Consider the following 27,951-nt stretch of genomic DNA (forward strand, 5'->3'; position numbering starts at 1 on the left):
TATGGATGTGAAATTTAGAAAAAACACATGTTTGTAATCACTTGACGTGCTATTTTTTTTTTGTACAGGATGTAATTAATTATTAGTTGTTTTACCAACACACATTGGTTTCCAACTTGGGTAAAACACCTTGTTAATTAGTTTTTTTTTCACGAGGAATTTTTGGCACAGTGTTTTTGAATTTAAAAATGTTTTCTTGTCGCCGAATTTTCTTTTACTGTCTTAGTTTGTTTCTTCAGTGAGTCTTCTAATTGGCCTATTATTTACAAATTTGTCGTTTTTTATCACAAACCATAATTGGAACAGAGTATACAAGATTTATTTCTTTAGCTTATTTTAAATTTATTTAAATTTTCATCACTTATTAAAAAATTAAGATAGAGAATTTCTGACAAATAACTGTCAAATAAGTGTGTCGAATTCTTGCTAAGAATACCAATAAAAGAATTAAAACAAATACAAAAAGAAATTACAACAGACATTTTAACACGCTCAACAATTTAAGTTATGAAAGTTGAAGTTAAAAACCATTCAAACGCTTCTAATTGCATTTAATCCACAATGACGGGAAAACATAACAACAATGCTCACTATTCATTTTCTTTGCTAGTTCCAAATGCACGTTACACAATTGTCACAAGAAAGTCACAAATTTACAACAAAGCTAACGTCTGCTTAACAAAGCGTGACATCTTCTTTGCAAAGATTTGTAGTTTGAACAAACTTTCTGACTTATTTTTTCACTCAAACTGAACACAAAAAATCAACACAATTAATATCAATTTCTTTTTTTTTTTTAATAAAATACACCTTCTCAAACAGATCTGATATATATTTTTCACAATTTTAATCCATACACTGCACACCACTAATTACAATAAAAAAAGAAAGAATTCCCAAATAGTCCTTTCAAATTCACAAAACTATCAAACGAAACAAAACAAAATGTTTGCTCTTTTATAACTCTGCTCAAATTGGAGGCATTTAAATCCGCACTTTGCTCATAAAACATTCACACACCGCGTCCTGCCGCTGCTGCTGCAACAACAGCCTGTGTAGCTCCACCACCCACACCAACAACCGCCGTCGTTATACCGTCACCACACTTCACCTTGAATAAATTTTCGAAAAACTCTGATGGATGCCATTGAATGAAAAATGCATGTACATTTTTTCAAAGAGAAAAACTCTGCAAGTGCACTTTGCTTGTCAATGGACCGAAAAACTACACCATCACAGAGTATTCCCAGTTTCCAGATACGTAAATATACAAATGACATCCGCCACAGTGCCACATTCACTTTTTTGCAACAAAATTGATGCAAAGCATTTTTCTTTTTTGATCTGTTGTTTTTTTTTTAATCCAATTAATTTCCAATTCATCTCCGCAAAACTCAGCGGAACATCAATATAGCAATTGACGTCGACGGACCTCACCTTGATTTAGCCGCTTTTATTTTTTGGATGAAGCTTTGTGTGCATATGTAAAATGGAGTCGAAACGAATTGACACCTATGATTACGCGTCGTCGTCGTTGTCGTTGTTCCGTCAAAGAACGGATTTATTGTTTTATGCGAAATTTAACGTCCGTCACGATTTAATTATTTAAATTTCACTCTGCCTAAAAACAAAGGTGCGAGATGAGCTCTTATTTACGCGTTCACTCGCTCGACTTCGATGGGATTAAATCCGACAAAAAAAGTAGAAGATTAATTGACCCCGAGCATGTATCTGAATAGTGCGTAGTTTATACGAATCATAAAATGAAAGATACTTCAGTCTCATCCGCATTCGAATATAAACTAAGCTTCGGCTTTGAATTTTCCGCTAACTTATATTAAATTTCTTGAATTTAGATTCAAATTGGATTTTTTGTTGTTGTTGTTGGTTTTTGTTGGTGGAGATGGATGGCTTGCTGATAGCTTCGAGTTCGTCCAACCAAACCAACGAACGATACGGATGTGGATGGTATGCTTTAAGTTTGTAGGTTTGTTTGTTTGCTTTTTGCTTTGATTTTCGTGTAGTTGATTTTTGTGTTGTTGTTGTTCTTTTTTCTGGTGAATGAGGCTTCATCAGTGCGGGCTCGAAATCAGTTTTTCCATTGTTTTAGTAGATATATCTCAACTGTGACTGGTCTATGGAAAAAACGGCCACTTTGTAAATTTTGCGAACATATAGACTGTCTGATGTCTGTTTCCATTGTTAGAGGTTTACACCGGTTAAGGTGAATTAATCTTATAGCCATAGCAGATGATGGGGGATTTAAACGAAATATCGACAAGAAGAAGATGAAAAAAAAAGTAATTTCCGGCAAAGAAATAGAAATGAAAATTCTTGCAAAAGTGGAAGCAACAAACAATCACACAATATTGAATTTATTTAGCTGTCACATGCTAATTGTTGTCATAATCATCATCATCATTACGATCATTACCATCAATGACTTGTGGTAAATTTTGGTAAATATAATGAGATTGAAATTAACCAATCTTTGGGTAAAGCGATAATTGGTATTTTAAGTTATGTGACGAAAGAAGTTTAAACCTATTCGTATGTTACCTAACATGCACTTGAAATTTATACACATAGATCAATTTTGTTTGACTGTCATTTTAGATGGACTCTAATTTGTTGTTAGTTTTTGTTTATGTATTTTGACAGCTGTGATGTAAAGACATAGTGTATAGTCATTTGTGTAGATATACATATGTAAGTATTTATTTTTTGATGGGAAAAACGATCTATGGATGTTTCATAAAAATTGAAAAATTTGACAGGTGTGACATTTCATAACATATTATGACATCTTCACTTTTGTGACAGATTGGAGTTGTCATAGTAATAATTTGTTAAGAGAATGAAACAGATCTTGCATATGCAATATGTCATTAAGGTTCCTATTAAGCACGTACATTGTGATTTATCTTTAAAAAACATTGAAGATTTGTAGTACTTTAAAAAAAGCTTTTGTTTCCAAAATATAAACAAGCCATAAGTCAGATTTGTTAGAAACGGGGGCCATAGACACACAAAATATTGAATCTGTGTTTTTTGCCCACATTTCATTAGTCTTTAACCCGTTTAACCCTAAATATTTTAAAGGAAAACATTCCAGATATTCACAGAAAATTGTGAATCTTTCTCCTATGCGAAAAGTCATCACCTTTCTACCGTTTTTCCATTCAAAATTGGAGCTATTTAAAGGAGTGGAAGAAAAAAAAATAACTGTCGATATTCATTAGGGGCACTAGCATTGATAAAAATAGTTCCTTAAAGCTGGAAACACCACAGTCGAATTTCGAAATTCTAATGATGCAGAAATGTGCTCTAATCCTTTATAATAAAAATAAATAAAAATAAATTACTACAAATTTATGTCATATATCGCTTCATACCTAATCGAGCCAAAAAAGCACTTCTCCGACAATATAGGAAACTTTCACCTCTCCTGGTAAGCTGAAGTTGGTTACAAAGAGTCTATTCCTTTAAAACTTGATTAAAACTTACGTATTTGGACGCGTGTAATGGGTATTTTTTTTAGACTTGTAGTTTTCAATCTGACATTAATTTTTTATGGAGTTGGTCTTTTGGACAACTGTCACTTGACTTATGCTCAATTTGGTTTGCCATTTTATAATGAATAGACTTTATAAGTTCTTAACAACTTTTTCAAATAGTTCAAATTTATTACCAAATGATGGCTCGTTTCCTGTGACGGTAATCAATTTATTAAAGGATATTTTGGTAAGAGCATTATACATCGGCGTAGGCCTTCAAGCGGTTTAACATTGCTGGACTTTTATATGCGGAGTGACGACCGACGCTTGTCTACGCAGATAAGTCCGAGAGAATTGATAATGCTTTATTGCTGACATACTGCTTCGATTGCTGCGAAAAGTGATTGGAAATTCAGCCTCCTGGCTTCAATTTATTTGAGCCAGCTGTAGCGTCCACTTTCCTGAAATAATTTCTAAGACAAATCATTATAATAAAGCTACATTTTTGGCCGGAACATTAGATTATATGCGTTCATTTCTTTTAATTAATTTCTTCAGGTCTAAAAAAATACCCTTTATAATATCCAAAAAAGAGGTTTATAAATCGTAGTCTATAGAATTACAATGAAAACTCTTACATCGCTTGAACACCTACACAATGTTTCGGATTTATAATCGTACTATCGATATTTTCATAAAGAATTGTTTAATCTAGGAATGCTCATTATATATTATATTATATACCCTTAAGCCCAACTTCGGTCGTAATGTTAAGTATAGAGATTCATTTTTTTAATTCATTCGTGCTACGCGAATATGAAATACATTACCACACTTTTTTCTTTCCAGTCATTGCAATACTCAGGAACTTAAAACCAATGTGCACCGGCACCTCCTTTCAAACCCTCTTTCCTTTAGGCTAATGCTCACACTGTCTCTCTCTTTATATTGCGTTTATTATAAGAAAAAAAAAACTTAATTATAGTCAGTTGCATCCCTCCTCCCCTCAAACAATTCTACCCTAATCCTGCCTCTTGTAAGAATCTATTGAGCTCGATATCGGACGTATTGTGAAGTATAAAGATTTTTTTTTCTGCCACACATCAAGAATGTGAATTGCTTTACCTAAACCAATTTCCTCCCACTTTGATATTTAGAACTTTAAGACCAATGGGCAACGTGGATCTTATAGCCTTTTCACACCAAACCCAAAGCCGGGTTTTCGGCAAAATGTTTTCGAAAATCCGAATATCGTTAATACCCAACATTTGCACGTTTTCATTTGACATTTAAATTTGTTTAACACCGGCTGTCAAATTTCGTATTGATGAAAAAATTTGTGATTAAAAAGTTTTGTTCTTCTCAAATTATTTGTGAAAAAAAATGAATTCTAACCAATTCAAATTGATTTTAACGTAAAAGTGATGCTCGTCTAGAAAAAGGGTTTCAACTGAAGTTCTGGGGACGGGTGGAATGGGCTCACGACATGAACCAACAAGAACTATAAGCTCGCTTGGCTGCAGCTATCCTCTTAGTTCACTTCAACCGGTCCAAACAATTCACCAAGGTGAAGCTAATTGTGTAAAAATATATCATAGATTCAACAACAAACACAACTGTTGCAATAAAAATTAATTTTATTTAAAACATTTTCTTCTTCTTTCACAACAAATTCGATCCAAAATACTGAGCTTATGACTATTGTTTCTATAGGCCAAATGTGCCTTCAGAATCGTCATACATTGTGGCCGTCCGAGAAACTTATAGGCGGAGGAGAAAAGTTCAATTCCTAGTTCCAGATTCGTACCAAAATCACACTTATCCAAAGCGATCAGTGAAGCTGTTATGATGGTCTGCAATTTCTTCATGACTATCTCTTTGGCTTCTTCCTTTGAGGACTCGCCTGGTTTGTCCAATGCATCTTCATAGGCAATAGGCCACTGTTGTGGTTTTATTCATAGGAACAACGATTCCCACATTGTGGAATGTTTTGTCGGAAATTTTCCTAGCCCGCTGCTACTTAGACTCCACCAGAAATTTTCTTTCATACTTATTCTCCTCTACAAATGAACTTATCGCCTTTCTCATATCTTCCAAATCCAAATTGAACGAAGTTACCGGAAAGTCTTTCTCCAGGTAATAAACGGAAGCGTTGAACATATTTGTGGCGATGAGTTCAAAGACGTATCCCTTGGAAACGTCATTACGAGCTATGATCAAGTCTTCTTCGTCCTGTGGGTCGTCACGCCAGTAGCCATAGTGAATTCTACTTCCTCGCTTAACAAAGAGCGTTTTAAATTCTGTAGGATCATAAAAGAACCGCCAGTGACGCAAATAGTCACCGGAGCTTTTAATCTCGACGTTGGCAAGTTTGGCAAAGTTTACTTTTTTTGTTTTTTTTTCTCTTCCATATTCTGTTCATAAAAAAACAAAAAGAAATAATTCTTATTTTATAAGGAAATTGTATAAATAATATTACTAACCACGACCAAATTTATTTTAAAATGAAATATTTGTTTTTTCAGTAGCCATCAGCTGTTTTTTACATTAATTTGAGAGCTGAATGTTTCGAAAGGTTTGTTTGTTTAGTTCAACTTTGATTGCAACTAGTTTTCGAGAGGTTTTATATAAAACTTGTGGCTTACGAAAACTTGTGGTTTACCAAAAGTGTATGGGAAAACTTGAGTTTTCGATGCAGGTTTTCGGCGAAAAACTATAATTTCGCGAAAACCTAGTTTTGGAATTGGTCTAAAAACGCCTATTAGTTCATTTTCTATTTTCCTTTCGGTCTTATAACCACTTGAAAAGCATATCCCAAAAATGGTGTTTAAAGTTTATAAATAATCCTTAAAAGCATCAGATTAAGTTTGGTTGGATAAGATTGCTCGTAGACCTCAATAATATAGTGATTTTATTTTCTATATGAACTTAATTTCTGAGTAAGTTTGAGGTTAGACAAGCCGATAATTAAAAATACTGAAGAAATCTACCCACATAATAATGGTTGTTAATTAGTTACCTGCCTCTGTCTACTTACAAATTAGACAAATCCTTATAATTATGAAACATGAACAACCTTATTCATAGATACATCATATTCGCTATCTATAAAATGTTGGGTATGAAATTCGAAGTTAAAGTATCATATGAGTACATAATTTTTGGCATTGCAGGCAAAAAAAAATGTTGTCAATATGTCAATTAATGACATTTTAATTAACACACGTAGAAACCTATTATCAAATATAATTATTATTTTTATATAATTCAGTAAATTTGAAGAATCATCGAAATGCTATAATTTATTATTTATGACACTCAAAATATAATTTTATCTAATGAGATTTCATGGGAATCATCTGATTGTGTAGAGATATTCAGATATGAGTCTACATTTCATAGTAATGAATAGACATATTCCTAAATAAGGTGTTAATTTGATGATTTTATTTCATTTTCATTATCAATAGACAACCACATCATAATTTATACCTTTATATGTATACATAATGTCATCAAATACATCATTAGTAATTTCGGTGTGATAAAATTATATGTACATAGATAGATATTTTGAATTCGTGATGTAACCAAGGTATCTATTTGACATTTATCATAGCTATCAACCGCTAATTATTGTTTTGGAAAGCAAACATTTTTGTGGTAGGACCTATGAACAATAAATTCCTCTTTCCCCCCTTACTAACTTTGTCTATGGTACTTACTCATTTTAAACCCTTTCCACATTAAATTTAAAGAAAAAAAAATTTAAAAACACGCAATAAGTTATCCTTACCAAAACAAAAGACGTCGTTCGTTGTCCTTTTTATAGAAATTTCAAGCAAAAATAGGGTCTAATTATTTTGTCGTCTATAAATTTTATTTTTTATTTATTAATCATTATCGTAAAAAACGAACAAATTTGTTTTTTTTTTTTATTTCATTTCATTTTTTACAGCTAATTTGTTTGTAATCAAATAAACACACACACTAAGCTATAAGAGAGTCAATTATAGCAATTTATTACCTGAAGAACAAATTTTGACTGATATTAAACTTAACATTGCAAAATTGCCCCTTAAACAACATCTTTATAGTTTTTTGAGTTATTTCAAAAATAAAATAATCTATGTAAATATCGGACATTAAAGTTCCATAACTATGTGACAGTATTGCATTTGTAAAAAGCTTCCAACTCGAGGTTTTATTCAAACATACCATTACGATGATTCTGCCTGTCTGTTCTCGCCATACAGCCTAAAGTAGAATTAAGTTTAAACTTGGAAAAGTATCAAAAATGTAAGTTTCCGAAATTACAAAGCCAACCCAACTGAGGAAAATCGAAATAAATTCAAACAAGCTAGAAAGACCTGTAACGGACATGTCAACGCATTCAATTTTTGCATGACCAGAAATTACGGCAAAAAATACTACATTGTCCCAATGGTAGTAAAAATGTCTGGTAATTTGTAAAAAATGTGCGTAACGCTACGTCTTCGTCGGTTCCTATGCTCGTTTCTAATGACACTCCCTATGTAAGCTCGATTGATAAAGCCCATTTGCTTGCAGCACAGTATGCTGTCGATGCTGCCAGTGAGTGACATGACTCCGCCTGTACTTGAAAGCCTTAACGATTCTATGGAACGAATCTTGTTTCGCACTCGTTTAGTTACTAGAGTACTTAAAAATATTGACATTCACAAATTCACTGGACCGGATAGTATCCCCGCTGTTGTTCAGAAGAAGTACAGGTCTTTTTCTGAGAGGATGAAAAACTGCATTTGTCCAGCCTGTCCCTAAAAAGGCGAATCCTCCTCACCATCCAACTATAGTCCAATTGCACTTACATTTCTTCTTTCCAAGGTCATGGAAACGCTGAACAATTTTGAGGTTAAGAAATGTCTTGAAGAACGGAAGCTTCTTTATAACCGGCAATATGGCGTTCGTTGCAATAGGTCGACTGGTGATCTCATAGTTTATCTCACCGAATAGTGGAACAAATCTTTACATCGTCTTGGAGAAAGTAAGATTATTACACTCAATATTTCAAAGGCATTTTATAGAGTTTGGATCAAGCTCTCTTATCGAAAATGCGTGCATTTGGTATTGATAAATCCCTTCTTCGTTGGGTTAGAAATTACCTTTCGGACCGTTCAATTCAAGTATTATTGGACGGGTTGAAATCTGATATATACAAAATAAACGCTAGTGTGCTCTATAGCTCCGTTTTGTCTCCGAAGCTCTTCCTTATTTTCTAAATGATCTTTTGTCTGAAACTTCTAACTCACTAAATTGTTTCGATGATGACAGTTCCCTCAGATTTTCATTTTTGTTTTTACTCATCCTTGTTCTTTGAATGTGGACTACCATCGGCAGCTTATGAAAAGCTCATTTCTTGACAGCATTGCACAATAGAGAATCTAAAACCGTGATGAATTTAGCGCTTCGAAAAGTCAATGCTGTCTAGTTTCGCAAAAGCGTAACCCTCCCCCAATGCCTTTAGATATTTGTGGTACTTGCATCGAGGAAACTGAACAGCTATCAGTCCTAGGTATGTGCATTAAAAACCACTTGTTTTAGAGTTATCACATATTTGACATCGCCAGAAATGCTGCTAAGTGTTTAGGTTTTCTCCAACGATGCAATAAGTTTTTTTACCCCTTCTGATCTGTCTATAATTTATAAAGCCTATAATCGTCCAAAACTAGAGTCCAATTCCCATATTTGTGCAGGTGCTCCTACAAACCCACTTGAGTCTCTTCGACGGAATTCAAGAGAGAGCTCTAAAATAAATAAAATATAAAAAAAAAGATTTTAAGTACATTCGGCGTTTATTTGAATTATTTTCGTTCCAAAATCACAATAATAATTTTTGGTATAAAATCGAAATTTCTAATTTTATCAAAAATGAATAATTTTTATAAAACTTTCTCTGTATTTTTTTGCTAAGCTCATTTTTTTTTAATATACAAATAGTTTTGTATATTGCTCCAGAAGGCCCATATGTTATTTTCATTTTAAATCTTGGCAGAAACTTACGAACCGATTGAAAAAATGTTTGTCTAAACAAGCTCTTATATTGTCAAATAAATATTTAATGTATTATTTTTATTGGATCTTTGAAAAATAATATGTATGTTCTTCTAAAAATTCCATATCTCAAAAATGAGTCAAAATATTTATTGAAATTCAAATGTTAAGCGTATAGTTATTATCACTAAAAAAAACTCTCCCAAAAATATTTCTGAAAAGAAATAAATTGAAGAATTTTAATATAAAAACAAAATGTATTTAAAAAAAATATAATAAATAAAGTTTTTTTTGAGAAATTACAAAATGTCATTTTTAGTTATATTAAAAAATATTAAAATATTTGTTCTATTTAAAAACAGACATTATTTTTTAAATAAACCACAACATATTTCCAAGAATGGCCAAAATTTGGGGTTTATAAATTCCCATAAACTCATCTAATTGAAGTTCTAATTCTAGCATACAGTAGCTTGTCTATTGCCTATAGCTTTGTTTCATTAATTCCAATAATTGTAGGTTCTATAAATTATCACAAGTTTTAAAACAATTCTATTTCTTAACACAAAGATTTTTTTGAAAAAAAAAATTACTCGATTACGATAATAATATAAAATTTAAAGAATTGGTCCAAAACAGTTTCCTGTGGAACCCCAAGAATATTTCTTTGATGGTTTACTCTAAAATATTCTTGAAAAGATATTTTAAATAATTGGCTACATTTTTTTAAAAGTCATCACTTGAGTTCGAAAACGATTATTCTGGATAAAATTGTGCTGTATATAAAACTAGAATGTAATTTTAGTACGTTTAAAGCAATCGAATAAAATTAGTTTATTGTTAAAATTCTAAAAAAGGTAAATATACTTTTGGCGAATTCTTTCACTAAATATTCTGTATCTTCAAAATTCGGCTTGTGCGAATTTCAGCGAAAGGTTTTGTTGATTGAACTTGAACGAAAAAAATTATTAAAAAGGACAACAAGAAATAAAACAAATATTTTTCGGATCTTAGTTTACTCAAAGTACGATTAGTTTTAGGTCTTTACTAATATGTAACCTAAGAATACTCCCAAATTGTCTATTCTTTCATTCAATTTAAATGGTTTTCCCTTATCGATATAAGTGAAAAAGAAATCAGAAATTCAATCAAAATTACATTTTCGCTATCAAAATGTGGTGAAGGTGAAAAAAAAGGTAGATACATTTATGTAAATTTCATACCATAAAAGAGTTTTTCTTTTTTTAATAAAAATATACAACTAAACCGAAATTATGTTTCATCCATCCATTTGATCGAAAAGAAGGGTTTTATCTTAAAATAGTCTTACTATATAATAGTAAATCCTACATGTTTCAAGAGACTTCAGAACTTCAGACTTAAGAAGGAACATTTCATATGAAATAGTATATTTTTAATACAATACATGTCATTTGTTCTATAAGATGTGCAGTTTTTTTTTATAGTTAACTGCGTTTATATTATTTAGTAACATATTTTTTACATCTTTTCAAAAGTCGTCTTCGTATCTACTATCAGCTTAAGCATCCTCAGTTGAAAACCATATATTGTTATTCCATCATGATTTTTGAAGATACTTCTATTTTTGTTCAATTGCTTCGCTGCCTTCATGAGAATTTACTGGAAGAAAAGAAAATTTCATGTTAAATTAAAATACATATTTTTACATTTTTGTTGAATCATATTTTTTTCAAAATTTTTTTTAGAATTGGATTCTTATTTTGTAAATATAAAGTAAAAATACAGACCGATAAATTATAGTACTACTTAGGTAGGTACAAAACACAAATTTCTTCGAATGAAATAATGAATAAATGATTATAGTCTCTTCCATGGAAGTTTGTGAAATTGTTTCCTTGAATATTGGAATTACGAATCAAAACAGTCTATATAAAATGATTTGTGTATACCTAGAGATGGGTTTTCTTTTTATTCAACTTGTTGTACCCAACTACCTATTTACAGAAAATAAAATACTTTCAAAGGATTATAACTTCTTAAAGTTTGTTGTAGCGTCTCATGTTTTACATTCATTAGATTCAACAATGTTTGAAAAATGTCTTTAATAAATCGTGAAATTTAAATATTCACATTTTCTTGTACTTACTCCAACCTGCTTCTGCTTCCCACCGACAATCATCCATCGTCTTCACCTAAATATTTTCGAAAATCTTTCGATTCTTTGTTGTCAGGACATTTGTGGGTTTTACAAGAAAATAAATTTCAAAAATATCAACTCCTCATTTCCTTTCTTCCAAAAAGAATTTATATAAAAATGTACCCATAAATAAGACATGAAATTCATTTTTAAATTTTGTATCTTGTATCCTGAAAGGAATTATAAAATATATGAAGTTAGGTAGGTATTTATATTTTTCCCATATAACCAATGCAGATATAATTTTGTTCCTTAGTTTAAATCGTCTCCTTTTAATATTTTATATTCATGGTGTCCTTTCATGCATATCGTAGGACGAATATTCCATTTCTCAAACCATCACCTCCAGCAACATCATCCAGAGTTGTGTTCCCCTGCAAAAAGCGAGGATATTTTGTTTTACTATAAATTATAAGTAAAGTTTGGTTTGCATGATGTCCTTTGGGAGGATATACTCTCGTACAACACGAGACACACAAAAAACTGTTGACATGTTCCTGTGGTCTCGCCATCATTTTTATTTGTTCATTTTTGTCCAGCAAAGGAAGAGACAGAGTTATAATGATTCATAGTTGTTGTGTCAATATAGACGACCGACCGACACCGTACCGGCCTTATAGAGCTAGTTAGTTGTTAGTTGTAGATAAAATTTCCCATATAACGGTATATGGTTAGTTAGGTTTTGTTATTGTGAAACTTCGTTAGTCTGGAATGAAAGTAAACCTCCTCCTGCTTCTCATATAAAGCATAAAACTGAATTTTCTATTTAATAAAAATATATGTACCTGTATCACATATTTTCAAAATTATGTTATGCAATATAGAAAAGTGATTGCATAGTACTTTTCTACTATAAAAAGTATACTTTACTTACCTTGTTGTCTATAGTACGTATCTATCTATCTTATGTAATTGTAAAATTATGACATGGAGAAGATACGAGTACATAACAACAACAATAAACCCATCAAACAAGGAAACCCAGAAATATTCGTTATGTCATTTTATGGATAATTTAATATAACAATCAATTTAAAAGGGTAAAATTTTGAACAATTTTTAATTTTGTGGTATGTGATTGTGCATCAGTTTGCATTATGCTGTGCATGTGCTTATTAGGCAGAATGCCTATGTATTTTTTGTTACGAAAATGTGCGTCAGTCAGGCGGAAAGGACTCTTCATACTGGATAGATACTTACTACACAAAATTCATGTGTCGAAAAATAGGCTGGTTGATATTTATAACATGCACTGAAAAAAAAAAGTATTTTTAAACAAAACTTTAAAAAGTTTTCTGGCAAGCTTAGTTAAAAAAGCTTCTAACAAAAAAAAAACATTTTTTAATTCCAAAGTGTCTACGGTTGTAGGATTATATCCTTTCATGAAATTTTCAATGCACTTTGCGGCTATATGTCCTTGATAACATCACGCAGTCTCGCTTTGAGGTTTTGAATCGTTTATGGAGTATTGCCTTATATTTCATGTGGTTTAAAGCAGGAAGTCCAAAGCAATCATATCACAACACCACTTTGGCCACTTTAAACAATAACAAGATCAGGAAACATTTCTTGTAAAACTGCGAACTTTTCAAAGCAAAGTGTTCACCTACTAAACAGTTTCAATCCGTTATTGAAGAGCAGTGTTGGCGAAATATTTGCTTGTATACTGTCAAGAAATGACGGTTTCAAAAATGAAAGCTGCTCACAAAGCGAGCTAATCAAAATATGACCTCTTATGAAATATCTCTATACCTGCATGCCCTCTTCTATGTTTTTGGGAAAAACTTGATCATAAAATTGCACACATGAAGGACACGTTTAGTAATTATAATTATAACCATTGTAAAGGAAAATCTAATAGAACTGGGCCTTATTGAGTATCTTTATAATCTGAAGCGAAAAATTTGGTTTTTGATTTTCTTAAATAGTTCTGATAAATCTCACCAATAATTTAAGCAGATATCTTCCCATAAACTTTATATTCCCCAAGTTTTCAATACTTTTAGTTATTACTTTACTACTTTTACTTTATTAGGCTTTCGATCCATTAACATTCTCTGCCTGATTAACAATAGCCTTCCAATCTCTACGCTCCCGGTCACTTTGCTTCCATTCCAAGCATTCTGGCAATGGTGGTGATGGCTTCCTTTTGATCCTGGGGCTTAAATGATTCTAAGATTTGCTTAGCTAAAGCGTTGTTGTCGGTTGATTTTTACTTTTACAGCTTTGTTCTGGCCCCCTCGCACCCCTCGCAAACATGACCAAACACTTGACGAAGAACTTTTCTTTCAAAAGACTCTTGCAACAAATCTTCTTTTAAACTTTGTGCCTCGTAGGCTGCGCCATATAACTTTAGCATTATGAGGATGTTGCAGGTCAAATCTACGAGTCAGGAATTGGGAACCCATTTGTTTTGCTAAACTGAAGTGGCAGCGCAACACTAGATTGTCCTGATTTACATACTAGATATCTCTGTTTCAAAGCGAAATGTTTCGTTAAGTTCAGAAAAACTATTTCCTAAATGTTTTTAAGCAGGTCATAAATACATTTTTCCAGTGCATAATGTCATAAATGCCATTAAAGTCGAAATAATGTTTCTTTATTAAAATATATCATTATTCAAAAATAAAAGAAAAGTCTGGGTTAGATAAAATAGTTTTCTATAATTCATCAGCTTCATTTTGAAATAACTAATTTGACCTCTTAATCGCTTTTAAATCTCGAAACTAAAATTTTAAATGATAAAAATCAATGAAAGCTTTAATTTTCACTTTAATAACAATTTTGTAAACTGTTGAAGTGTATGGAGCTTAAAGTGCATAATTGAAAGCTTCTTTTTTAGTTTGTTGTTTCGTCAAAATGGTTTATTCTCCGGAAAGTACTTTAGAAAGTACAACTTAGCTAATTTTAAAACTACGACATATCTTTTTCTGGACTACTTAATAATAGTTCATCTCTCTGTTTCCATTTATATGTCAAGTCGCAATATTAATCCCCAGTTTGTTTCAAAAATATAACTCGCTATTAAGTCGATAAAATTAAAACACGCATCTTCTAAAATTCTTCTTTATTTTTATTAAATTCAAAACATCTGAACCATTCATTAGTATATTTTTTTTATGGAGTCATTCACATTTTTATTATTAACAAAATTATGTATGTTAATTTTAATGGTTTTATAATTGTTATGATAGAGTAGATTACGGACCTATTAATTATACCAAAAATCATAAAAAAAATCGCAACATAATTAAAATTATGAATTTTTTTTAACAGTGTATAAAACTATTTTTATAATGTATATCGTTGAATATTAAAATGGATTGCATGTTAATGTGATGCTTGCATGATAGACTATTATTATTATCGACTTGTCGTTTGCCAATAAAATTGCACCAGAAATTTGACCAATATATATTTATATCCACAATATTTTTATATATATTCATATAAAAAATCAATATACACACAAACATTATTATTGTCAAATATTTTTGTGTGTTTTTATCTAGGAAAGATATAATAAAATTCATTATTAGATTTTTTTCCCGATAAATTTAATTTATACAGTTCTTTTTATATTTGGTTATGTTTTATGGTATACAGTTAAATATTTACTATTAACGCTTTATTAAGATTTTTGGCATGGAGAAAAAAAAAAAAATATAAATCATTCTATTTTTTTATAAACTTACTGCTCAGCCTTGTCTTTAAACTGTGATCCTAGTGAGTATCAAATGGTAATACTTTAAAATGTTATATAAAACTTTAAGAAATTTGATTTGAACAAAACATAGATTGGATTTTTTGGCACCAAGATTAATATAAAAACCATTTTTGACTATTAAGTATCGTCTCTGTTTGTTCTCTCTAAAATAATTCTTTTAAAATTCCCCCAATATTTATTTAACTGGCAGCCAATTAAAAATAAATCACTATTTTTAGATTGGTTTCACATTTCAACACTTCAATATTTTCTATCGCGATATGTGGAGTATTCTACACCACACTTGCTTCAAAAAGTCATTTAAAATTGAGATAAGACTAAACTTTATGCAAGCACTTTGAAATACCATAGGGTTACAGTTTTCATTTTATTTAATTTTGATCTTATTTAATTTTTTGTATTTATCATTCACAGTAGAGCTTCCGTCAGTCCAATTTTTAAAGACATTGTTGAGGGATATTGATGGGGTAAACTGCTTAAATTGCTTACAGATAGTTGGCGTAAAATCGATCCTTCTTGGTTACCCACAAAATAAAGACTAAAAAAGTCTAATCTGTGCTCGAAAGCGGTCAACTGGCAACGCCAATAAGGCTGTAAGCACGTTTTGGTAATTTGGGCCAAATTTTCTTTCAAGAATTCGAACTATGTGGACTGTTTAGCACTTAATTTAAAAATAAGTCTTCAAAGTTTTCCAAAGCTGTTGAAGCATAACTTATATGATTCCCCGAAGGTATGATACTGACTTTCTGTCAAAGTTTCGAGCGAAATCAGTAGTCAGTGTCAAAATAACCTATGATTTACAAAAAAAGCCACCAGATGGCTCATTCTGTACTTTAAATTGCATGACTGCGTATTTTACAACTTCTTCTTTTTTTATAAACTTTTCCGAAAATCACTATCATTCATCAGCAGCTTCTGAACGCTTTATTGGTTAGTAAAGATTACAAAATCCATTTGTCAAATTGAAGCAGGTGCAAAAGATATCAATGTGATTGGCACTCAGTGTTAAAATTTTATGATCTTCCAAATTACCAACTTTTATAAGTCCCACTATAAAAAACTCATTTATTTAAACACATAAAATACTTAAAAACCGTTAAAGAAGGTAACACATAGCATAGCATCTAAATTTATGTGAAATTCAAAATATATTCATTTAAAACAAACACTATTAAGGTAACTTAAATTAAGAAAACAACCCTTCTTGGCAATGTGGTCTTTAAGTCTTCTTCTATGAATTTAATCTATGCAAAGACTTATGTATATAAATAATCAATTGGTTCAATTTCTAAGAAGAATCATCCACAAACCTGTACGTACAAAATGGAATTCAAATTCAGGACGTCCCGTCCGTCGGTTGCAAGTTACAAAACACAGAAATAACTTCCTTAGAACTTTTAGATAAAGTTTATTTTTATTTTTTATAAATATCATACAAATAGTCAGTTAAAATCTTTGCACAAACTTTGTTTTTCAAAGTTTATTTATCTATTTGATTTTTAATCTTCGATTTATCTCCATTTCTTAAAGTTTGAAAATTATGAACACTAAAATAAAAAAAAAACTTCAAAAACAAAATAAATTTGTTTAGAAAACCACATACAATTCTTAGAGAGAATTCCTATCTCTTCTAAGTCTGTCTTATATGTAAGGAGGTACATTATGATGTCTTTTATACGGGTAATTTAATTTTCCAATTAGCTACTTTGAATCTGTGTATGAATTTTGTTTTGCAATATAAACCTCAATGGTTATGGTTCAAGACCTTGCCTCCAACCACCGCACACCTATCTCAATCTACTCAAGAGTAGGTAGCTACTTGAAAATTAATTAAAAACGTATCTCTTTACTTAATTTCAAAAATTGTGTCTTATTTTTTTTGTATTCTTTGTCAGTGAAATGTTAGAACATTGAAATGTAAAACGCAATTTTATAATAAAAAATAAAATAAAACCCAAACCCAAACCCTCAAAATTCGATGCCTCTTATAGAAGCCAAGACAAAAAATACGTAGATCATCTTATGCGAGAAAATTAAACAAGGAATTTTTTCGTAAAACAAAAAAGAAATTAAATGAAAGTCCTTGAAGTGCTGCTTTCGCAAAAAGCAATAATTCTTGTCTTTGTTTTAAGCAACCAAAAAATAAAAAACTGCTCTCTCAAAAGGTAAGAGGACAATAATTCCTTATTTTTAAGGACGCCTTCAAGTGACCCACAAAATTATTCGAATTTGATATTCGCTCGGGTGTACTTGGTAATAATTCATGGAGTTTAAATTGAGTAATATCCTGGCACAGCTGCTAATACCTACCTACCTGTAGATAAACTAATACCTACATTTCAAAGAAATGAGAAAACTGTAAAAACGGTCCCTCCTTTAGACGAATGGAGCAAAATGTGTATGTTTTAGGATACAAACATTTAAAGGTGCGACATAAACAACTTGGGACCGTAAAGAGCTTTATGGTTGGTTTACCTAACTACAGTGATGTGAAAAAAAACTCAAACTTGTTTTAGACCATTTTTATCGACGTTTTAAGGTTTCAGATCTCAAGATTTAGTTATCTACTTGTATTGTATTATGTTGTATTTTTTATATATGGAATGATATCCGCTTTAACATTGCTTTGAAATATTTAAAATTTACTTCACTAGAGCACTTTTGGGTTGCCGTTAAGCATCTTCACGGTCGGAAATACTCAAATTAGTAATAAGATTTAATTTTTTGGAATAAGTTAGTTGTGTACAAAATCGTAACCTTGAACATCGCTTAAGAGCAACTAAAAGCATTCGTTTTGTTTGGTTTTAATAACGGTTTTGATATTCGAAATTATGTATTCTAGGAACGACATTAACGCCTTAATTTTAAATACAAAATTATGACTAAAAATTTAGTTAACTCAAGAACTAAACCGGATCTAAAGCCAGCAACGTTTAAGCTTTACTTATTATGTCAGTGAAATGTTACAAAATGATCCGGATTTTCACTGAAAAATTATCTTTAGGCATGAGGCCTGGCTATATTCGACCCATAAGCTAAGACATTAAACAAGAATTGTCGCAAATTGGGTTCGGAAAACCCAAGAAATATCGTTGAAGTGTTTATTATGAAAGACGTTTTGGGGCTACGTGAAACACAAGCAACACAACACACTTTCGCAACTGATGACAATTGCCCACCGAAACCCTTGATTTAGCACCTATCGACTTTTATCTTTAGAACCACATGTAAAATAAGGTCTATGCCAATGCTTACCATGATGTTATCCTTTAAGATAGAAATGTTAAATTTATAATACGAAATTTCAAAATTTCCCGGCGTCCATTTGACTAATAGTTTACGATTAATGAAACTAAAAACATTTCAGCACAACACTGTAAATGTACTGTACGTAAAGTCCTTACAGTCGTTCATTGTTATAAGGAACGGATATTATTTCGAAATTAAAATACATTTCTTCTTCGTGAAATCAGAGTTTATGTTTATGTTTTTTATTTTATTTTTCACTTTCAATAAAAATATTGAACGGAAGATTCAAAACTGAGAGTTGTTATTATTCCGGTTTCGATATTGTGTATACACAAGATCCCATCAATATCTTAAAGGCTTTTACTTAAAAAAATGTGTATATATGATGGAGATGAGGAGAGACTTCTGTGTAAAATCGACATGAAAGTGGGAGTCAATGTTATCCCTTGCAAAGGGGTTTTTTGGGAGCAAGCTGGTTGGGTGAGTAAAATTGATTTGTGACATTTAACAAGAAAAGGCTTCTTTCATAAGGGAGGCATCTCTTCAACCTTCCTATGTTTACTAGGTACCTACATTACAAAAACCTTCTGTGTACAGTCCATATGTTTGTATGTATGTCATTTAGATTGATATGCCTTGATGGAGTATCTGTATCTAACCCTCTTCGAAAAAGGATTTGTTTTTATTTTCATTTTGTAATTTTGCTGTATACTCTCTCCATAGGCATAGGAGTATTTATATGGGAAATAATTTCTTATTTAAGTAGACACACAAGTGTGTTGTGTGTGTCCTTAAAGGGTTTTAATTGCTTTAGGGTTGTCAAGACCATGAGATTGTATCAATTTAGATAACAGAATAATTAAAATATACCCATTTACGAGTTTTCTATTTCTCTTTCTCTGTCTTACTTTTTCTTTTTTTCTTCAATTCAAATAATAAAAAATAAAAAAGAACTTCAACTAACTTTAATGTTTAATTTTATATAATTATAGTTTCCTTGACGATTTGGATCGATTAGGTGCAAAAGATTACCAACCAACCGAACAGGATATATTGCGCACTCGTGTCAAAACAACTGGTATTGTCGAAGTGCACTTCTCTTTCAAAAACCTTAATTTTAAGTAAGTACAAAAATATTTAAAAAAAATTAAAAACACTAATAAAATAATTTTTTATTTAAGGTTATTTGATGTCGGTGGGCAACGTTCTGAGCGAAAGAAATGGATCCATTGCTTCGAAGATGTAACAGCGATCATTTTCTGTGTAGCTATGTCTGAATACGATCAAGTATTACACGAAGACGAAACTACGGTTAGTTTATTTACGTATTAGAAATTATCACAAAAATTCTTTATTTGATGGTTAAAAACCTTGTGAAGCAAGTTTTGGACTTTTGGCTTAAAAAAGTTGATACACGCAATATAATATCGAAGTTTCCAAAAGTAAAAAGTTGCCGATTAAGCAAAGTAAGATCAGTTTCATAGAAATTCAAAATGACACTATTTACCCAGTTCAACAGGCTTAAACATTTAACAGAAAAGCCAGAAATATGCAACGAAACGTTGTTGATCATTGCCAGATGTTCTTGTTGACAGAATATACATATAAAAGAACAGACATTTTCAAATAACAGAAAACCAAACTCTTGATACCTGCCAAATGTTAACTTTGATATTTTGAGACTAAAAAACAATACAAATTCGCCCAAACTAACAGCAAATATTATTTGACACCTTCATGGGTATCTAGAAACTACTTTTGGATTATATTTGGAAGACGTTTTCTACTTTAGAAAAGCCTATACAAAACAACGACATCAAAGCTCGTTTTCATAAGAAACTCAAAGTGGCGTCTAAAGAAGAGTGATATTAACGAGCCCTTACCTTTAGCTCAAGTTCGAAGTGCTCTTTGTTTGCTGCTGTATATTTCCAGATTAAAAAAGACAACAGAATAACATAGAAGGATTTTTTAAAAGCTATATGAAAGTTTTTTAAAAAACACATAAAATTAAGAAAAATCCATAAAATCCTTGTTTGAATCCATAATACGGTCCATATAATTTAATGTTTGAAGATTATTTCATGCAAATGTTGACCTTCACTGCATCTTTAATGGTCCATCCGCTTAGAGCAATTTTTTCATACTCTTTCCATAGTCATAGGAGTATCTCACGAATGAATGCTTTAATGTTGTCTTCCAATGCATCAATTTAAGCGGACTTGTCTCTATAGACATGAGCTTTAAAATAGATACACACAAAATAGTCTAAAGGCGTTAAATTGCATGATCTACGCGGCCAATTGACCGGTCCCAAACGTGAAATAAAATGTTAACCGAACTTTGAACTAAGTTCATTGTTGCGCATGCTGTGTGGCATGTGGTACCGTCTTATCAAGTCAAGCTCTTGAATTTTTGGCAAACAAAAAGTTGGATATCATCTCACGGTAGCGAATACCATTCACAATTACGTTACTATTCGCATCATCTTGGAAGAAGTACGGTCCAATGATGCCACTAGCCCATAAACCGCGCCAAAATGTGACTTTTACTGCATTGGTTGCTCATGCAATGCTTCTGGCTGATATTCACTCCAAAATCGACAATTCTGCTTCTTTACGTTCCCATTGAGACAAAAATGAGCTCCGACGCTGAACACAATTTATCTATAAAAAAGTGGATCTTCGGCCAACGTTAAAAAAGCCCATTCACCAAAACTTTTACGTTGCAATAGGTCGTTCAGCTTTAATTCTTGCACCAGCTGTATTTTGAAAGCCATCACACACAAATCCTTTCGCAAAATTTGTTCACGTTGTTGAGTAACAGAGGCTTAATTGCTGCGAACGGCAACGAATATAATTAATGGTTATCATAAACATTGGACGATACAGCTGCGATATTCTCTTCAGTTCGCACTCTACTTAAACGTGTTGGTAGTTTAATGTTCAACAATGCAAATCTGGTGTAAAATTTAGTCACAATAGCTTGAATAGCCGTATAGAATAAGAAACAGCCGTTTGTTTTCTTAAAAGAGTTTCAAGTTCTAATAGATTTCTTTTCATTTAATTTATCCAAAAAGACGCATGTTTACGACTTTTAATATTTTGATAATTTATTTAGTTGAGTCCTTTTTGAGCGAGTGTTAAAAACTTAAAATATAAACTTGGCGGAAGTCGTTCATGTTGAATTCTTAATATTAGCAGTAAGTAAAATAACTTTACAAAAGTTAACTTTGCCTTTTTCGTAAAGACGAAACTTTCAACTCTCTGTAAGCAAAATAAAAAGCGCTTAAAACCAAAACAATATGAAGATTTAGTCATTCTCAAAAAAATACATCTGAAATACTGCGTTTTACGATAGTCTGAAATATAAAGATCAGTCTCCGTAATACAAAAAACAGGGTAGTCATTCCGAAACGATAATCGTCAAAACGATTATCATTAACGATATCGTCAATAATTTGCTTCACGTAACTTTATCACTATCGTCTCGTCAATCGTTTTCAGTATATTCCAAATACTCTTATACTATGACTGAAATACAAAATGAACTCAACGAATAATAATGCTTGTTCAATAACTTGAAAATGTTATTAAACTTATTTTTTCTCTATAGGAAACTTGAAAATTTGCAAAAAATGTATTGTTAATAAACATGCCAACTATTTTATGATGTTTATTGTTTTTGTTACTTTTTGTTTTTTCATTTGTTGCCGCCGACGATAAAACTATATCAAAATGTTTGTTCAATGGCTGATATTTTTGAAAATCAGCTGCAGTACTAAACCCAATTTTTTCCAAAGGAAGGAAGTAAAGACTCCATTTTATCCACAGGAAATATAACTTGGCTTCAAAAATATTTTTTGTTTCCAAATCTACTTTGGATTAGTGCTTTGTGCAAGACCGCTACTAAAATCGTTGCCTGTCGAATATATCAATGTTTCTCCGCCTCCAAAGTTTCAGTAGTTACAGGAATTTAAAAAAAAATGTTTCGATACGCTATCGTCTAACGAATATCGTTTTACGGAATGACCCCCCAGATTTTGATAAATATAGCGCTTTCCAATTTTTGCTTGTGCTTAAACAAATCCATCTATGATATGTTTAAGAAAAATAAATGGATGTTTTTTTTTTCATTTATTTAGGTATCAGCTTAACGGCCGTAACTACTACAGTTCCAGCTGTATACCTATTCTTTTCAAGAATTTTCACTGCAAATTTGCACATTATTGTAGTCCTCGATAGTTTCACAAATTCCATTTTAAAAGTTTTAGTTGCTTACCTTAGCTACACTTAGCAAGAAAGCACAAAAGGAAAGGAAAAAAACGTCTTATTATTGTGTGGCACGTAATGTTGTTAAAAAGAATATTCGTCTACATCAATATCATATGATATCCTGTAGCCCAATCACTCAAAATCGAGTTAAATAGTGACACATCGAGTCGGAAAGGATTTGCAATAATCATATATTGGAATGTCCGGGTCGCAAATGCGACTGTTCTGCTTATTAACGAAACCTTCGATGATAATCCGAGTGCAGTCAGTGAAGATACGACGTTGCTGGTGATCGGTCAGCTTGAGTTTTTGCATTAACTGAACTTTAAAAGCCTTGTTAAGTCTTTGAACAAAATTCGATTAAGTATTGGAATACGTCAAACCTTTTGTTTTTTCAACGTCAGTTTTCTTGAGCGCAATTTTTATGTTTCACATCTGTAATTTGCCCCAATACTCACATTTGCACTTTTGCCGGCCGTCTAAGTGCTTCACGAGAATCAATACGTACCACAACCGAAAAATAAATATCATTATTTCGTTCTTGAAATGTGTATCGTTCCATTTTAGTAATGGCGTAGTTTACTTGCCAAAAGATCACAATATTTTAAAAGGACATCTGTTCAAATAGCGGGATATTCAAAATGAAGTATGAAGTAGCATTTATCTTCTTTTGCCTGCTGTACTTCAAATCGAACTTATCTACTTAACTTGTTCAGTTGACGTTGACCTAACATCCACAATTTAAGCTACAATATTCTTAGTATCTGTAATATGTCTACATAAAATCTCAGCAGTTTAACATTTCAAACATTTAAACACCATTTTTATTCAAAAACTTGTATTTTCAATTTCAGAACCGAATGCAAGAGTCATTAAAACTTTTCGATTCCATCTGTAACAACAAATGGTTTACAGACACCTCGATAATTTTATTCTTAAACAAAAAGGATTTATTCGAAGAGAAGATCCGAAAGAGCCCATTGACAATCTGTTTCCCAGAATACACCGGTAAATATATATTTCTATTTATTTAAAATAAAATGTAATTGTTTATTTTGTTTGTTTGTTTAAAGGCGGACAAGAATATGGTGAAGCAGCCGCATACATTCAAGCTCAATTCGAAGCGAAAAACAAATCAACCTCAAAAGAAATTTACTGCCACATGACGTGCGCCACAGATACAAATAATATTCAATTTGTATTCGATGCAGTCACCGATGTAATTATTGCAAATAACCTGCGAGGATGTGGTCTCTATTAGATGATAATGGCACAAAAACAAATAAATAAAATAATAAAAACAAAAAATATAAAAATAAAAGTAAAAATCCAAAAACAACAAGTAATATTAAAAATTTATAATAATTCATTTAATAACAATAATAAATTATTGTTGTTATTATTTATTAATTATTATTATTATTATATTATATGATAATGAACATTTTACAGAAACAAATTTCTTATTTAATTAAAAAAAAAAAAACAGAAATTACTATAAGGTTTAATATAATATTTAACTAGTTATTATTATTTAATATAAAACAAAAAAACAAAACAAGAAAGAACGATAAAAATACAAAAAATTTGTTAAAATAAAAACAAACTTAATTAAGCCATACAGAAGAACAATGTAAAACTAAAAAAAAAAACTTTCAAAAACACCACCACCCAAAATCATTAAGAACAAAAAGCCCAACCACAACCAAAACAAAAACAAAATAATCTTCTTATTACCTACTATCGACTTGTATTCTCTTTGTATTATAATTTTATTGACAAACAAATATTTTACTAACTTATTTAGAACAAAACAAAAAAAATACGTATAAAATACACAAGAATATAAATATATATTTTCATGTTGCTATTTAAAAAACAAAACAGAAACACACTATATAACATAAAACTTGCCATATATAAAGAAAACAAACAAAAAATCGACTAATTCTATATTTCATTTATGTTTAAGTTGCTTAAGCAATTCTAATAACAAAATCGCGCACAAATTTTGTTAAACAAAACAGTAAAAACAACAAAAAACATGTATTTAAATATTTTTTTTTGTTTTCAAAACATGACAACAATAAGCACAATTTTCTGATTTATTTTATTTATTTTCTTTTTTTTTAAGAATAACATTTATTAAGAACAAAGTACATAATACATACAAAAAAACGCACACACACATCACGCATAACTATATTTACGTCGTCGTATTTGTTTAAACTTCGAATAATATTTAAAAAGTACGTATTCGTATTTATATTTAAATACTATATATATTTTTGTTCTCTCTACAATCTCTACAAAACTTTATGTATTTAAATCTGCATTTTTATTTAGTCTTTAAGTTATCCTTTATTTTTCTGTTTAATATTTAAAATAAATTAATAATACTTAATAAACAAATAAAAGATGTAATTGAAGAGGTGATAACACTAACAGTAATTTTTTAAATGCAGTTTCAAGATGATTTCGAAGTAAGAATTTGAAAAAAAAGATATGAAACAGTGTAAACGTACAGTTTTGGAATATGCCAAGCCTATGGAGTTTGAAAAGAGGTGCTTTCAGGTGACTTGTAGTGTCCTCAATCTGGCGTGTTATATAGTTTTTGAGACGGTTTCTAAAAAGTAAAAGTCCTTAACAAAACCTGAAGCGCTCAATTATTATTTCTGGAGTGCAAAAGAAAGTTATAGTACTCCTTAGTTAATTGTCGAAATTTTGATGTAAGACCTTTTTAAGTTTTCGTGCTTAGTTTCTTTTTGATAGAAGCAATTTGGCGAAGAATCAGAAATATAAACTAACCAATAACAGCATTAAAACTAATACAAAATTGAAAAGTAAAAAAAAGTAATGAATTACATTTTCTAAATGAAGTATATTCGAATTCTGTTTTTGATAGACAAAAATCATATTTAGCAGAAATTGAGAAGAAGCTAACTAGAGCAAAATTGAAGTTTGTATCAATGTTTTGCTAAATGTACTTTCAGGTTGAAAACATATTTTTCATTCTAAATTTAACTTTTGAGATTTTTAGAATTTAATTCTAGACTGCTCGAGATCTGAATTGGTTGTAATTTAACTTTAAAATTTTCGACGGGTTTGAAAGCTCTCAGGATTCATACAGATTTCCATTTTCTTGCCATAATGTTTTTCTTGTATCAAACTTTCTCTGAAACTGAAATGAACAGAGCCTGCTAAGCATTTTTTTGTTGTCAATTTTATTTGAAATATTCCCTAATTTATACATTTTCTATCTGATTTTTAGTTAAATGATAAATATTTTCTAAGAATTAAAAACAAAAATGAAACATGTTTAAATTATAAACAATTATGAAAATCTCAACAAAAAAAGAAAAAAACAGTTTGAAATTTTAGTTTTTTATTTGTTTTAATTGGATAGATGATTTTGTTACAATTTATTTAAAGGTAAAAACCTTGCATTTAAAACATTCCTAGTTATGAAATAGATCCATATTTTCTGTTTGTATTAATTTTGCTTACAAATATTTTCGATATGAGTATGCTTTTTGAAATGGCCTATTAAATAATTTATTTTAATTTTTTGTTTGAATAATTTGTTGAAAGAAAATAATTTCGATCTAAAATTTTAATTAAAATGTACCACAAAGAAATAAACTTGTATTTAGTTTTTATTGCATACATTAAAAAAAACTGTACATAAAAACAAAGTATTGTATTGTTTTTGTCACCATTTTTGTAATAGTTGTATTGTTGGTTTATTTAAAAGAATGAATTTATTATTGCTTAATTGTAATGCAATTTAAATCAGCTTTGCAACCATTAAAACTGCTTTTGAAAAATCACAGCCAAGTCCCGAGAGTACATTGTTTTGGATTCTATAAGAATCGGTAGTTCCATTTTGTCTGACAGAAACCACAGTAAACTTCCCGTTTCAAAGATTTGCAGGTTCTGAATTCAAATTGGAAGAGTTATAATTCTTAAACCGATTCTTAGTGTCGTGATATTCTTACCAAAAATACATGAAATTGTTCTTAGGCACTTTTGAAACCGTATTAAGTTAATTTTTCTCTGGTTTTTGTCACAGAATTTTGGTATTAATAATTCCTGTTGAATTATCTATTTGATAATTATTGGTTGCAATCATGAATAAGATTTCGCTAAAAATTCTTCACACCTTCAAAAAGTGGGATCGTTCATAATGTCAAAGACCTTGGCATTCATTTCAATTTTTTAAATATGGGCTTACAATGATTTCATCAGTTTCAATTTCCAACGGAAATTTTATTCACGATTTTTGTGAAATCAGAAAAAAGTATTTCAATTAAGGCCTTTAAGATAGTTGAGGCACTTCTTTGAATCCAATTGATATGGATCAGATTTAACTTTTGAGGCTCTATGGAGAGTTTACCATGGTGTACATTGTTTGTAGTTCGAATTCCTCGACTCTATTATAGAATTAAAAAGCTAATATATTTCTCGTTGATTTTAGTAAGCTTCACAGTTTGCTCTTTGGTATCTACCTACATAATGAATTCATTCATTTCTGAACTGATTGTAAAGCATATTCGAAGCCGCAAGATTTGCCTTCCCAAATTGTTGTTTAAGCATTTATAATTATGCTATTTTCGCAATCTCTTGTTTTAAATTTAGTAAGTAATTTTTTTTTAAAAAAAACGTTTATTATGTAGACTTTCCAATCAAATTTATGGTTTCTTTTACTCTACCAAAGTAAGAAGTATAAAACACGGTCATTCAAAATATAGGGAAATATTAAAAATATGAATGCATTTAAACTTCAAGGCAGCTCTGATATGGAGAGTACAAAATGGATGATAATATTATTTATTTTATTATTGGACATGCTAACTCATCCCTAAAGACATACATTCAATTTGTTTGTAAATCATTGGTGGCGCATCAAGACTTAGATTCTTAGAATCCCCAATCTCAGTGTTAACATGTTTTAAAATGTTTAAAAATTAATTCTTTTAAAAAGGGGAAAACGTTTGA

At 30.5% G+C, this 27,951-nt stretch overlaps 2 protein-coding genes across 7 annotated transcripts in view; one reads left to right on the plus strand and one right to left on the minus strand.

Moving 5' to 3' along the window:
• The window catches only part of LOC129952265 (probable cytochrome P450 49a1), a 56,254-nt gene extending 54,442 nt beyond the window's left edge, over positions 1 to 1,812 (minus strand). The window contains exon 1 of the mRNA XM_056064770.1: positions 1,438 to 1,812. The gene's annotated coding sequence lies outside the window, so the exon portion shown is untranslated. The remainder of the gene's footprint in view (positions 1 to 1,437) is intronic.
• The window catches only part of LOC129952267 (G protein alpha o subunit), a 213,206-nt gene extending 186,558 nt beyond the window's left edge, over positions 1 to 26,648 (plus strand). For all 6 annotated transcript variants that reach the window (XM_056064773.1, XM_056064778.1, XM_056064772.1 and 3 more), the window contains exons 6-9: positions 19,675 to 19,803; positions 19,864 to 19,993; positions 23,808 to 23,961; positions 24,027 to 26,648. In XM_056064773.1, coding sequence (XP_055920748.1) covers positions 19,675 to 19,803; positions 19,864 to 19,993; positions 23,808 to 23,961; positions 24,027 to 24,214 — 601 coding nt within the window. In that variant the 3' untranslated portion in view covers positions 24,215 to 26,648. The remainder of the gene's footprint in view (positions 1 to 19,674; positions 19,804 to 19,863; positions 19,994 to 23,807; positions 23,962 to 24,026) is intronic.
• The last annotated feature ends 1,303 nt before the right edge of the window (positions 26,649 to 27,951 follow it).

The sequence above is a fragment of the Eupeodes corollae genome, chromosome 3 (genome assembly GCF_945859685.1).
Source record: "Eupeodes corollae chromosome 3, idEupCoro1.1, whole genome shotgun sequence".
Classification (NCBI taxonomy): domain Eukaryota; kingdom Metazoa; phylum Arthropoda; class Insecta; order Diptera; family Syrphidae; genus Eupeodes; species Eupeodes corollae.